Source organism: Phlebotomus argentipes, unplaced genomic scaffold (genome assembly GCF_947086385.1).
Source record: "Phlebotomus argentipes unplaced genomic scaffold, Phlebotomus argentipes genome assembly contig_40, whole genome shotgun sequence".
Classification (NCBI taxonomy): Eukaryota; Metazoa; Arthropoda; class Insecta; order Diptera; family Psychodidae; genus Phlebotomus; species Phlebotomus argentipes.
The window spans coordinates 53,902-67,694 of NW_026776183.1; the positions used below are offsets into that span (position 1 = coordinate 53,902).

The window sequence follows — 13,793 nt, forward strand, 5'->3', positions numbered from 1 at the left end:
CAATCCTAGAAAGTAATAAAGAGGAAATTTGATGTCTATCATAAGGATTTCTTGGTGCCAGCGTCAGATACCTTTCGGTAGTTGTTGAAAACCTTATTCAATGGATACTTCTTGGCGACTGTCTTGAACATGTTCCTCAGGCGACACTGGAATTCTTCCTTTTCTTCTGTACATTCCTTCGAGCTCTGGAATGATTCGATGGATGTCAAGACGAACGCAGCGAGATCATTTATGCTCTCATTTTCTGACTCTGCAAAGAACATTTTTTACTCTTAGATTCTGCATATAAACACTGCATTGTTTTTTTTGCATACTTTCATAGTTGAACCTCCTGAAGAGTCCGTGATTTCCCGGACCGTAGCCGCCGTGGAAGGAGAACAGTGAAAAGATCGTTGGCACAAAGATCAGCAGGAAAGTGAGAATGACAAATATAACTATTTTCTTCACAATTATGACTTTGAAGAGGATTTTTGCCAATGACCAGATCCACACTTTCCACTTGAGAAATCTCAAACCGTGTAAATAGTGTAAGCCTGGTTTTCTGTACTTAATCGACTCTCCCATATCTCCGTAGTAAGACGATGGATAATCTCCGTAGGAATCATGATCTTCAGCTGGATAATACTTCGATAGAACATCATTATCCTCCAGATCAGCATCTCTGTTTATGAGATGAGATTCTCTATCAACTGCAAAAATGATTAACATTTAAACAGAGGGAAAATTATCACTGCATTTCCTTCATCACTCACTCAATCTCGCTTCACTTCCGACTCTTTCGCTATTCTCACTTAATTTCACAACTTGTCTTCCACTAATTTCTCTAAGACATTGACTTAGAACTAAAAGCTTTATGAATACACAATATTGCTGTGGAATCTTCATGATTATGTCCAAAGTCTTTGGTCTTTGATCGAAGAACCGAACGCGATAAACTGATGAATTCGCGGCGATTGCGGATGATTTAAAACATTTTGGAGTGATGAGAAAAGTGGGGTAATTTCTCACCCATCACTGATTTAATTACTTATTCAGTAAATTATTTATCGCCTTTTCACTCATTTTATTCGTCACTATTCCCACTGATAACTAACTTAGAAATCAATCTATGGTTTTCATGTAAATTCAAACCTGAGAACAACATTTTCCAGCTAAATTCTGATCCAAATCAAGTCAAATTGCCACCTCAATTGCTTTCAAATCGCTGAAAGAGACACAATAGATGGAGAAATATCAAATTTCATGATATTTTCTTTCATAAAATCCACTTGGATGATATCGAAAAGACAGTGAACTCAACTACTTCTTTCTGGGACAGAGAAATTATGATACAAAACGTTATGAGTTGTTAATAAGTCATTAAATATAGGGAAAGGTCAGTAATTTTCGCAAAATTTTCATTAAAAATCCTCAAATCTGAAAATCATGAAAATTTTCTTCTTAATCTCTATGAATTCTAAGGCGAAATGTTTGATCTAGAAAGTTGTAGTTAAACTAAAGAAGTTTCTGTATATATTTTTCAGTCTCAGAAATTTCTATCACACTTTCCAATCGCGTTTCTTCATTCAATTCTGATTTTATGGTCAAATTTCTGTTGGTTCATCTGCCATTAATTTGCCTCCCACTCGGAGACAATTTCGGTGTCAATGATTAACTATATTAGGAGTACTTTGTCCAAAATTGGCTTCAGTGTTAATCGAATTAATGCGCTTGGCAGTTGAAAAATCATCCCTCAAATTGCTATATTGAAAACAGCACAGAATGTCCTGGCGCACAGTGATTATCCTCGGATTATTTGCCTTCTCTGGATTACCACAAGTTTCTGCATACAAATATGGTAAGGCGATATCGGATGCACAACATAAAGAAGCATTTTTCAGCAAATATTGCAATTTCTTCCAAAGTAACCGCATACGACGCTGACCACAAGAGTTCTCACCACAAAGCCCATCACAAAGCTCATCACCAAGTGCATCAGCAAGCGAGCCACGGCGATTATGAGGAGTCAAACAGCAATCACTACCCCTTAACGGGTCTCAAGCACCAAAGTTTGCCGCCTGACAACGAGGAGGAAAACACGCTGACGTACGAGTACAAAGAGTTCGAGTATCCTCATCACGAGGAGCCCCAAAAGCAACTCGTTCCCGTTGAAGCCGTTGAGTCTCAATCAAAATTCGGCTGGCTGTTCAAACTGGGGCTCATTCTGCTCGGGAAATTCATCCTCAAAGTGATTCTCATCAAGAAAATCATCAAATTCTTCACAATAATGTTCTTCCTGTTCTTCGTGCCAGCATTTTTCGCCACAATTGCCAAGCATTTGACAATTGGGCGAGGATTTGGAAGGAAATTCAATGACGACAGTGAGTTTAGAGATGCATTTAAGTGGGAAATCATTTGATTATCTATTGAATGTTCTGCACAGAATTGAAGACTGAAGAAATGGAGAACTTGGCAACATTTGTCTACACAGCAATTGAGGGTTTCCAGAAAGCTAAGAAATGCCAAAGCAACACTGAAGAGTGGAGTTGTCGATTAAATGCAATGTTCAGCAAAGTGGACACGAAATATCCTCTTAAAGGGTAAAATAATTATTACAATAACATTAGATAAACAACTAAAATTTTGATTTCTTCTTAAGCAGGATTAAAAAGTACTTCATGAAGAATTTCGCACAAGACTTGAGAAAGTTCGATCCATCCTTTACGCCCACAAAAGTTGAATCCAGTTGATTTGGAGCTCAGCTAACTTGTTATTTGTAGTAAATTAAATTAAATCTTTAACAAATATGATATATTTATATTTAAATAAAACTATTTTATAAAAGAAGGCGCTTTAAATTTTTCAAGGATTTCTTCAAGGAAGTTTTCGTGATTCACTTCACTTCAATTTTGAATGATAATCGGTGAAATTGAAGACACAGAAAACTTGCAGTGCACGAATTCTTGTTTATCGGCAAGAGTGAATCTCATGTGTTTTTATAGCGCGACCTTTTCATTTTCTTGTCTCTTCACCGACAATGCTATGGAAATGCGACTGACATACTGATGAAATTTTTACTCTCATTTTCCATCCGCGGCACTTGAACAATGGTGGAAATCAAGAATATAAGAAAAACTCACCGGTGGACTTTCTTTATCAATTTCGCGTGAGATTTTCTGGAGCAAAAGTTCCATCATCCAATATTACTCCATTGTTTGCCCGGCAAAAGAATTATTGCCCCAAAAAATTTCGTCTTCCATCGACTTTTTGGCGCGTGTCAAAGAAGAATTCTTTTCATTTTCATTTCTTGTTACATACACAAACATTTTTCGCGCCACTTTTCTACCCTCGCGCAGCCCAGAAAGACAACAATTCCATTTGAGATTTTGCGGTCGCTGGACTCTTTCAATGGCACTTTGAGCCCCACTCTTCACTTCCTCGTGCACCTGACGCACCGAATCACTCCCGGATCACCGTGTCCGATTGTGTGCATCCGATGGCACGCACAAAAAGCCTCTGGTCAGTGCCACTGGTCTTCACTTCGCCGCTGACTCTTGAACTGCGCCTCCGAAGAAGAGTTCTTGTGCTCACGATGACGAGTGGTAAAATTGTGATTCTCCTGTGCTGCCTGACAATTGTCGCGTGTGATCAATCTGTGCAGGAGCAGCAGCCAACGGATTCCTACCTGACCGCCTTGCACGAATCCCACGCCACAGGAGCAGGTGAGGATCACAGGACGATCATGTGAATTTTCAGTGAAACATATTGTTTTTGAAGGTGTTCGATCGCCAAGAGACGACTTGAGTCCTGGATATGAAGCAGCAAAGCCAATCTACGGCCCACCGACATCCTACGGTCCTTCTGCCCCAGTCTACGGCCCACCAAGCGCTTACGGACCTCCCACGGGATTCTTCCGCGCCGGACCGCCCAAATACTACGCCGTGCCGCATCATCGCACGCCCAGAGATTGGCTACTGGACAAGCTCCACTTCAAGCTGGATCTCGTGACAATCGGGAAGATCATTCTGAAATTGATCATCTTCAAGAAGATCGTCAAATTCATTGCCATCCTGTGCCTCCTGCTCTTCCTGCCCAAGCTGAATATGATGAGCACATCGTCCTCGACACACCACGAAAGCAACCACAGTCCTGACTACGACTTCAGTGTCTTCCGAAAGTTCAACGTTAATGGTGAGGATGGAATATTATCACATTAAATTGTAATTATCACAATTCCTCTGTTCAATTGCAGAGTCGAGAAATGCAAGGATTAACGAGCTGACATCCTTCGTTCTCACCTCAATTGACGCCTTCACGCGGAAGGAAGTGAACTGCCCGCGAGGAGATGGAGAAATGTCCTGTCGCCTCAATAAAATGCTCTCAACCATCGACTCGAAGTACCCACTGAAGAGAATCTTCAGGTATTACAAGCCAGCAGGTCAAGAGACAGATGAACTTCCGCTCTCGAACGCCATCGAGAGTGCCACAGAAGGCAGTGGCACGGAGAATCAGTGAATTGTGCATGAAGAATAGCAATTTTATTGGATCATCGCGCGTCGATCTGACACACAACACTTGCTTGTACATTATTAGCATTCTAATCGTGATTTCGGTCACACCGCCAATTGACGCGCCGAGCCTAGAATGCCCAATTGGTCGTGGTAGAAAGCTGACATTCCATACTCACACATCGCTCACCTATTTATTTATTTATTTAAATTAAAATAAATTATTTCCCCAAAGAAATTCTGAGTGTGAATTGGAAAAATCCTTCAAACGTTCACTCATGTTTGAATATTTTGCTGACGGCGAAACTTTTGGATAAAATCTCGCCGCCGTTTTTTCCCGGCACTTGACAGCAAATTATCCAGGGACAAAAAATTGTTTATTTTTTACAATGTGACCACATTTCTTACGCTTAGAAAATGCATTAAATAATCTGCTAAAAGCAAGCCAAACATCTGCAATGGACGTGTTAGGCGGCACTTCAGGTGCTGATGCATCCTTCTGCCGGTTGTGCTTGTCCAAGGAAGGCGCTTTTAGGAAAATAGAAAGCATTGCCGACGAGGTGATTTCCAATAGAATAATTCCGTATTTAATGGAAAAACATCTGCACATAAAGGTAAAATTCAGTAGAAAGTGAATTTAATAGAATAACACACTGAATTACTTGGTTTTCCGCAGATCTTGGAGGTTAGTTACGCGATTTGTGAGGATTGTTGCTGCATACTTTTCAGCTTTGAAGACTTCTACGCAAAAGTAAGGAAAATTCTTAGTGATTTTGCCTTCATAAACTTACCATTCTTATTGAATTACAGGTGCGTTTGCACATTGAGAAATTCTACGGCGTAACAGAACAGATTGAACACAATATCAAGTCGGAAGCGACAGAAGGAATAGTCTTCAATAATCCCTTTGACTCCTTCACTGCATTTCCGAAGAGTCTCGAAAAAGTGGAGGAAAATGCCGAGGAAACTCTCATGGTGATAAAAGAAGAGACCAGAGTCAAAACTCCTCCGCAGGAATCAGTGGCAGAGCCTCAAGCGCCTCAAAAGAGAGTCACAAGATCAGCTGCATTGAAGAGAAACGCCACAAAGACGGATGTATTGAAACCGCAGTCAAAGGAGAAGCGAGAGAAGCCTAAAGGGACGAAGAGAAGAAAACCTGCTCAAGAAAAGACACCAAAAGTGAAAGAAGAACCTGAATTTTCCATCCAAGAAATTCCTGAAATCAATGCTTCTGTGGAAGAGACAAAACAGCGATTTCCCGACTCGCTTGCAGAATTTGATTTCAGAGAGGATGACAGCGACTCAGACGCAGCCTCGGACCTGTCCGACTGGGATGAGTGGCCAGGAGGAGTGAACTTGGATGACTTCCCCAAGCAAATCATCGAGAATGGACTGCTGAAAGTCAAAGGCAGAGACTTGATGATGCTCATCTGCAAATTCTACAGTCTCGAGTGCTATTTGTGCGACAAGGACAAGGTGAGATTCAAGGATCTGCGGGATCTCTTCCATCACCACACGAAGGTGCACAATGAGAAGGGACATGTGATGTGTTGCTCAACCAAATTCAATCGATATCCAGCAATAATAATGCACATGGTGCGACATATTCAGCCGGACGCGTTCCGGTGTGACATCTGTGGCTACATGGTGACCAGACCGCGCTTCCTGGAGATCCACAAGAAGACACATCTGCCCGAGGAGGAGAAGCCATACGCGTGCGACAAGTGTCCACGGAGATTTTGCTGGAAGAACGCCTTCCAAGTGCACAAACTCTCTCACCAGCCGCGAGACGTGCGGAAGCACTTCATTTGCCACATCTGCGGGAAGGTCTATGACACACCCGGCGGCCTCTGCACGCACCGGAAGCTCGCGCACACAGACTACAAGAGCGAAGCACACGTGTGTCATGTGTGCGCGAAGAAATTCGCCACAAGGACGGGCCTCAATGAGCACATGGCCACAATTCATCAGCCCAGGGAGAAAGATCAGGTGCAGTGCCAGAAGTGCGGCAAGTGGCTGATGAACAATCGCTGCTTGAAGTCCCACATGATCCTGCACAGCTCCAACGTCTTCAGCTGCAAAGTGTGCGACTACACGACAAAAAAGGAGTCTCTCCTGCGACGCCATCAGCTCACCAGACACTCGGATGCGAAGCCCTTCGTGTGTTCGATCTGCAATCGGGCATTTAAGCTTAAGAGAGCTCTCACGGTGCATGTGGCTCAGCATGAGAACAGCAAGCAGTACAAGTGTACCTTTTGCGAGCGCATCTTCAACAGCTCCACCAATTTCTACACCCACCGCAAGACTGTTCATCCCGAGGAGTTGAATGCCCTCAAGAAGGCGAAACTCGATGAGCAGAGACGCAAGCGTATTGAAGCAGGAGTTGAAGCTCCTTCGCAAATGCCAGAGAATCCACGGTTGAATTTGGGAGAAAGCTCAGACATTAATTCAGCAAATTACGCAAATATTAACCAACAAGTTCAAGCTTATCAGTTCATAGACCAGCACGGAGGAGTGACAACAATAATTGCCGAAGGTATTTAGGAACGAATTCAGTCTCAGTATTAAATCTCACTTCCTATGTTAAATCTTTGCTGTTTCATGACGGAATAAACAGAGTGCATTAGAAAATGATTGAATGGTTTTCGTGATTTTAACTCCTCCAAAAATAGAGAACTCTGGACCGGTTCTTCGAGGTCACGCACAATTATATTTCTCTCTTCATTTTTTACTAAGTCATCTTCCTACATTAAAAAAAATCCGAATAAAGCAGAAAAACTCACCGGTGATCACTGAATGCTGAGCTGCTGCTTTTCGTGTATTATTTTAGGCTTTGGTAGGGTTTTCTTCTCGGCATTCTGCAGCAGAGTGCCCAAGAGAATCCCGACGAAGAGCAGAAGCCCCACTTGGTGGTTGGAGATGAACTTCTTGGCGCAATCCTGAGGATTGTGGATGTTCAGCGTGGAGATCTGGTGCACCACATGAGCCGTGACTAGAGCGACAGACGCGTAATATGGCCAGGATTGGTTGCACAGCAGCCCGCAAGTGGTCAGACCCGATGTCATCGCAACAGAGAAGCCCATCAGCCAGAGCTTCGTCTTGTCCCCGAACCGCAGAGCTGTTGACTTGATGCCCAGCAGGGCGTCGTCCACTTTGTCCTGGTGCGCGTAGATGGTGTCGTAGATGATGGTCCAGCAGATGCCGGCGGCATAGAGTGGCAGGCAGGCGGACCAGTTCACCGCTCCTTGGGTGGCACTCCATCCAATCAGTGCGCCCCAGTTGAACGTCATGCCCAGCACCAACTGTGGCCAGTACGTGACTCTCTTCGCCAGAGGGTAGATCACCACCAGACCCAGCGAACTGGCGCCCAGGACAACGGAATACCAGTTGAGGTTCTGCAGGATAATACAGCCAACGCCCAGTTGCACCGCGAGGAGCGCCAGGGCGTCCGTCTGACTCAATTCTCCGCTCACGAGGGGACGACTCTTCGTCCTCTCCACTTTGGCATCAATATCCCGATCCCACATGTCGTTTATCGTGCATCCGGCGCCGCGCATCGTGAACGCTCCAGCGCCAAACAGAGCCAACAGCCACAAGTCTGGCCAACATCCGGGAGCCGTTGCCAGTCCCGTCGCCCAGGCGCACGGCCAGAAGAGCAGCCAGGAGCCTGCAAGGGAAGCTGTCAGACAAATTGACAAGCATAATTCGGTCAATATCTCACCAATTGGGCGATCTATCCTCATTAGCCGGGCGTATGGAGACACTGTCGTCTTGATCTCATACCAAAATCTCTCTGGAAGTGGTCGCTTTGGTTGGGGCACATTTTGACTCTGACAGCTGCACAAGTGCGGTCTGGTGCCCAGCACACGGGACGCTATGTATGTCCAGGAGGTGGATTTCACTGTGAATTTCGTGGATGGACCGAAAAAGACACTCCCGCCACTGCCCAGAAGTTGTCGTCCAGCGATAATACTCCTCAACATTTCACTTCAGTTTGATATATCTAATGACTCCCTTCCTTTGTTCTATGGCAAGATAAATACTCGAGGCCAATCTCTCAGTGCCTCAGACTGGAAAACATTCTCTAAAGAATGATATTTTGTCGGGGGATCAGCAAATCGTCCTCCATGCAACTGATAACCTATAAGGCATGAAAAATACTTGTTAACTTGTCTGATACTTAGTGAACGACTGATATTTTAGAAGAGAAAGGTTACACATACCTTCTTGAAGAATTCTAATGCAGAAAAACTAGCACTTGGGCCAAATCTTTCGAGGAAACAGACTTTTCAGCTTCAGCAGAGCGTTTGCAGATCAAGGTTAAATAAACCTTGGATAAATTTGGATAACGAAATCATAAACAACACAAGCGCCATCTGAAGTGCTTTTCATAGTGGAATTCAAAATGCTGCGCCAACGAACATGGCCACGTGCTCTTAACAAAACTTTATTCAGTAGTCCGAATTGGCTGCCCATTTATTCTTATTCCCACCCTTGCTGCTCTGCTCCCTGAGGAATTTCAGTCCCGCCTCGATGGAGCGCTCGAGATCCATGCCGGACATTGGTTGGCGCTTCTGCTGCTTGCTGGAACTTGGGCCGTAGTAGTCAAAAGTGGCCGGAGGAGCGATTTCTGCTCTCTTCCCGCGACTCTCATCGTCGCTGTCATCGCTGAGCTCATTCCTAATTGGAACAGATTCCGGTGGGGGTTCAGGAACGTAATTCCTCTTCTTAAACTGCTGTTGAGGCTTCTTCTTCGATGTGAAGTACAACTGTTTGCTTTCCTCCTCATATTCCTCAGCCTGGTAATTCGTTTCCGGGACGTTTTGATACTTTGGCAACTCCTCGACAATCGGAGCGAATTCCTGAGGTCTCTCCTGTCTCTTCAATTCCACCCATTGCTCTTGACTCATGGGCTCGCGCTCACTCTTGTACACCCATTCCTTGGGCTCGTCTTCAGGGAGTTTCTCCTTATCCCACGGTCGAACATGCTGCTGCCGTTCCTCATCTCTTCTCTTCTCCAGCTCTTCCTTTCTCTGCTTCGCCTCTTCCTCCTCCTGGCGTCTCTTCAGTGTCTCCTCGTCTTCTTCTGCAGCCTTCTCCTCATCTTCTGCCTCCAAAGGTGGCAATCCCATTCGAGCTCTTTGACGATTCTTTGCCGCCCTCACACGCTCCTTGATGATCTTATCGCGTGCCTTTCGCTGCTCATCGCGCTCTTTCTGGGCATTCAGAGTCGCCAATCGCTGAACTTCCAGTTCCTTCTGCTGCTTGGCTCGCTCCTCCTCGTCCGTGGAGAACTGATAATAACCCACACCGTGTGTTCTCGCCTCTGAAAGCGGCAAAATTTAAATGGTTAAATAAGAGCAATTTGAAGAATTCCTGTTGAGAAATCATTATAAATCATCAACATCTTGAAAATTTACGAGTATTTCCATATCAAAAACTCATCAATGTCCAGATTACAAGTCAACATGCTGGTCTTTTCTTTATTGCTCCATTTACTGCATATTTGAGTGACTATAAAGTCACTCTCTTCTCACCACATGTCCAAAAGTCTTTCATCTTTAATTGTGCGATATATTTTCACGGGACATTTCTTTGATATTTCCCACCAAAGTTAATTAATCACATTGGACTCTTCATTGTCCTAATTTGGTTGTCCGATAAATTGTCTCCTGACAGCGATGGAAACTCTCGTCCTTTTGGGATTCACCGGTGAAAGATTGCACACTGAATTTTCTCATTAAAACTCGTCTAAAGATGTAAAAACTACGCTGTATTTTCGGACTCTTGCGAAAAAAGAAGTGCAAAAGTGGGAGAGTAAATTATGGTGGGAAATAAAAGAGTGGAAATATTAATGGGATGACTGTGAATTTTATTGAGTCTTAAGGAAAATCTCTTGCGAGATAGTGCGATCAGTGTGTGGGTGGATTACGGGGAGAGTTGCCAAGAAGAGGGTGGCGTGAGTGGGTGGTGTTTTCGGACAGGACCCACACACGAGAGACGAAAGTTTTGGAAACTCCTCATCTTTTCCCTTTTTTCCTCCACTCTCATCTCGCGAGCCAAATAGAAGGATATGACTTCTCAAGAGTATTTTTCTTTCATTCTTCGTATAGAACTTCTAAAGAGTGATTCTCCTTCTTCAACAGCCACACATTTTCCCCGTCTTTCCTCCAAGTTTGGAGATGGGAGCGCGAGTAAGTCGTCAAAGAGAAATATATTATAACGTCTTCTTCGGCCACATAATCTCCCAAATGGGAAAACTCTCGGAGAATTTTAAATAAAGACCATCACAGTATAAAATTTGGACATTTCATATAAAAAGTCCTCCAGAATTGGGAAAATGGCACTTTGTCTCACTCGACGTTTTGTGCGGGCGGCAAAAATGGAATGCAGAAGGGGTTTTTCCACAGAGGAGTCTAACTGATGCACTATTTGAGGTTTTGTCAATTTTCAGGCACGGGAAAATTGATTGATTGCCGAGAACAGCCTCCAGAATTGCCCACTGTCACACATCTCACTCATGCTCAATTTCCCCCAACGCAGTCTGGGCGGGAAGAGAGTCTCTCTGTGGCATTGTGTGGGAGTGAAAATTAGATGAGGACCTTCACCCAAATCTCTAATCACCACAGCAACAGCACTCGTCAAATTTCATAAATAAATCTCCATAGTTGTTGGGTGAAAATGAGGAAAGATGCAATTGATGCTAATGACTCTCTGTCTGGCGATCCCATAAACAATAAATTCATCACCCAACAACAGCTTGGAGCATCATTTTTCCACCGTGTGCTGTCCCACAATTCTCAAACTTGTGCTGCGGAAATTTTTCGATGTATTTTTACATCCATTTCAACCACCCTCGCCACTCATTTGGCGCTCGCTGCGATAAAGAAATGTTTCATCCTCGACAAATGGTACTTTTTCCACACTCTTGCACTCATTTGGCACTTAAATAATGTACGAAGAGATAAAATTATTAATGAGGGAGAAAACTTTAGACGGACGAAAAGCGCAAAATATTCAAAAAAGAAAAAAATGAAATATGGAAATGGCAAAGAAGTCAGTTCAAAGAATGAGGAAGCAATTTGTCCCAAAGAAGTTGCGTCAATATTAGCCTGTTTCTAGCTTATTTCAGAGAAGAATACACGGAGGATCTGCTGCAGGATTCACACGAGGAATTGCATTGTCACACGTGTTCTGTGGTGTGAAATAAATCCTTCTAAAATTAATTACATCGAAACAATTCTGAGTGGATGAAAATCCTTCTTCAATATCCACGGAGAATTCTGCATTGTTTAGCGTAATTGTGTGGCAAAAGTGAAATTCCCGTGCAGAAAGGATATTTTCCAACACTCTCTCTCTAAGTGAATAGCCAAGCCGTTACAATGCAGCAAAGGAAAATAGCGTGAAATAGAATAGGATTCCCTTCTTCGGTTGGCAAAATCTATTGAGAATGAATGTTGATTTTGCGTACCTGCAAGGAAAATGCATCCTCTTTGCACACCAAGAGATAGACGAGTATTTTTTGTTTGTTTGTCTTTACACCCGGAAAAAAGAAGGATGTATGGAAACATTGCTTGAATTGGGAGAAATAGACCAAAGTGGAATTTCATTCTCTCTCTCTCTCTCGCTCTATCTCTCCCAAAGGATTTTCCTCGACGGTGCAGAAACATTGTAAATTGTCGCAAAGGATCCCTCAAGGCTCGACAAAAATCCACAATGTTGTCCTGGAAATGCAGGACTTATTTAGGACAAACTCAACAGAATACAAACATTTCGTTATTACTCTGAAGTACGTGTGTGTTTTCTGTGAAAAACCCTCCAGTGTTACAATTATGGAATTATCATGCGCAGACAAATATCAATCATAATCATGTTGAGGTGAAATAGAGATCTCCTGAGCATTAACTGCCCTAAATCCACCACATTTCACAAGACCGCCGCAGAGTAACGCAATAAAAAAAATGTAATTAAGTATTCAAATGAAGCGAAAAGTAGCGAACAAACCTTAATGATTCAAATGGAACACCAGAATTCTTACTATTTGCTTAAAGATCGAGCAAATAAAAGAGTCAATATTTTTAATTTACGCGTCCAACTTCAAGTTTATACGACAAACACTGAAATTATTCAAGCAAATAGTGAATTAATTAATAAATTAGAGGATATATTGCAAATGATTTGCTATCTTTAGTGACTCATGTTAAATAAAGTGATCATTTGCGGTGGTAAAAGTCATGCATTACTCTGTGAAACTGGAAATGTTAGGCTATAATTTCGCAGCGCAGCTCGAGAGGGAATTATATACAGTGTCGGAAATGTAGAGATAAGATAAACGGATTGATTGTGATCACTTTTAAGAAGTTTCTATTGTTAACCACTACTTCAATGAGCCACAAAATATCGAGTAGCGTTCTTGAGTTTTGCTAAAACAATCAAATAAAATCGATTTACAACATTTGCTGTTCCTCCCTTAATAAACCCAATCAAAACATACAATCTTATGTATTTTCGTGCAAATCTCTTGCGTGAACGCCGGTCAGAAAGTTCCCACATAAGTATTAAAAGAAGAATGTTAAGAGAATAAAAAATTCCCATCGCTAATTGTACGCGCTATTTAATCTCGAGATAGATCGAATTCCATAAGTATCAATTACACACAGACTCAAGCCAGCGATTGCACAATATCGGCTTTTATGCGCTCCACATTTACCTGGGAGTCAACTATCAATTCGTGTTGGCCTGTAGGCATTTGTCCAAAAGTTGAGTTAACAGTGCGAAAATCCAACTATTTGTCAGTTCCAAACTGGGATGTGTAATTAAACAGGGAAGAGCAAATATTCCACTATCAGATATTTACTCCAGTCAAATATGCGTTGAGTGTATACGAATGTGTGTGATAAATATGTAAATGGACTGCTATATCAGATCAATATCTCAATAGTTATACGCGATGCATTTTGGTGGAGAAAGCAATAAAGGATCCAGATTTTCTCGTCCACTTAAAATTCCAGTCAGGGAATCTTTGATCCCAAATCCCGGCCAGAAAATTGTGAAGCACAGATTGCCAAGGAATATGAGATGATTTTCACTGGCGTTGGAGTTTTGGTTGAAATTTGTGGCCGTGTGATTGATTTCCTCCTCCTGAAGACATTTTGTGTCTCAGGCAGATCTCCCTCCGTGTGTATCCGCCCGGAATCCCCAATTGTGGCGCAGCCTTGGACCACAGAACTCGGCGTGAGACAGGTAAAAGTGTGCCAGTCGGTTGGGAGCGCATGTAGCACAACCACATGGTCCTCCTCCTCCACC

General features: G+C 43.0%; 3 protein-coding genes across 3 annotated transcripts in view; 1 reads left to right on the plus strand and 2 right to left on the minus strand.

Moving 5' to 3' along the window:
* The first annotated feature begins 4,859 nt into the window (after positions 1 to 4,859).
* On the plus strand, positions 4,860 to 7,138 carry LOC132263928 (zinc finger protein 155-like). Its single transcript, XM_059763948.1, has 3 exons — positions 4,860 to 5,101; positions 5,164 to 5,238; positions 5,298 to 7,138. The coding sequence occupies exons 1-3, from the start codon at positions 4,946 to 4,948 to the stop codon at positions 7,029 to 7,031; spliced, it is 1,965 nt and encodes a 654-aa protein (XP_059619931.1). The 5' UTR covers positions 4,860 to 4,945; the 3' UTR covers positions 7,032 to 7,138.
* A 138-nt stretch (positions 7,139 to 7,276) lies between these two features.
* LOC132263939 (4-hydroxybenzoate polyprenyltransferase, mitochondrial) lies at positions 7,277 to 8,470 on the minus strand. The gene is made up of 2 exons (XM_059763961.1): positions 8,209 to 8,470; positions 7,277 to 8,154 (listed from the first exon to the last, which is right to left on the minus strand). Exons 1-2 carry the CDS (start codon positions 8,468 to 8,470, stop codon positions 7,277 to 7,279), a joined length of 1,140 nt encoding a protein of 379 aa, XP_059619944.1.
* Positions 8,467 to 13,793, minus strand: part of LOC132263931 (coiled-coil domain-containing protein 174) — a 35,004-nt gene continuing 29,677 nt past the window's right edge. Inside the window, exons 4-5 of the mRNA XM_059763952.1 lie at positions 8,711 to 9,813; positions 8,467 to 8,628 (exon numbers count right to left, since the gene is read on the minus strand). Coding sequence (XP_059619935.1) covers positions 8,939 to 9,813 — 875 coding nt within the window. The 3' untranslated portion in view covers positions 8,467 to 8,628; positions 8,711 to 8,938. The remainder of the gene's footprint in view (positions 8,629 to 8,710; positions 9,814 to 13,793) is intronic.

Bases quoted from the DNA above. Each gene is read 5' to 3' on its own strand.
- LOC132263939 (XM_059763961.1), bottom strand. From the start codon at position 8,470: ATGTTGAGGAGTATTATCGCTGGACGACAACTTCTGGGCAGTGGCGGG. The intron at 8,155-8,208 runs GTGAGATATTGA...CTTCCCTTGCAG, and splicing joins GAGGATAGATCGCCCAATTG to GCTCCTGGCTGCTCTTCTGG.
- LOC132263928 (XM_059763948.1), top strand. From the start codon at position 4,946: ATGGACGTGTTAGGCGGCACTTCAGGTGCTGATGCATCCTTCTGCCGG. The intron at 5,102-5,163 runs GTAAAATTCAGT...GGTTTTCCGCAG, and splicing joins AAAAACATCTGCACATAAAG to ATCTTGGAGGTTAGTTACGC. The intron at 5,239-5,297 runs GTAAGGAAAATT...ATTGAATTACAG, and splicing joins TTGAAGACTTCTACGCAAAA to GTGCGTTTGCACATTGAGAA.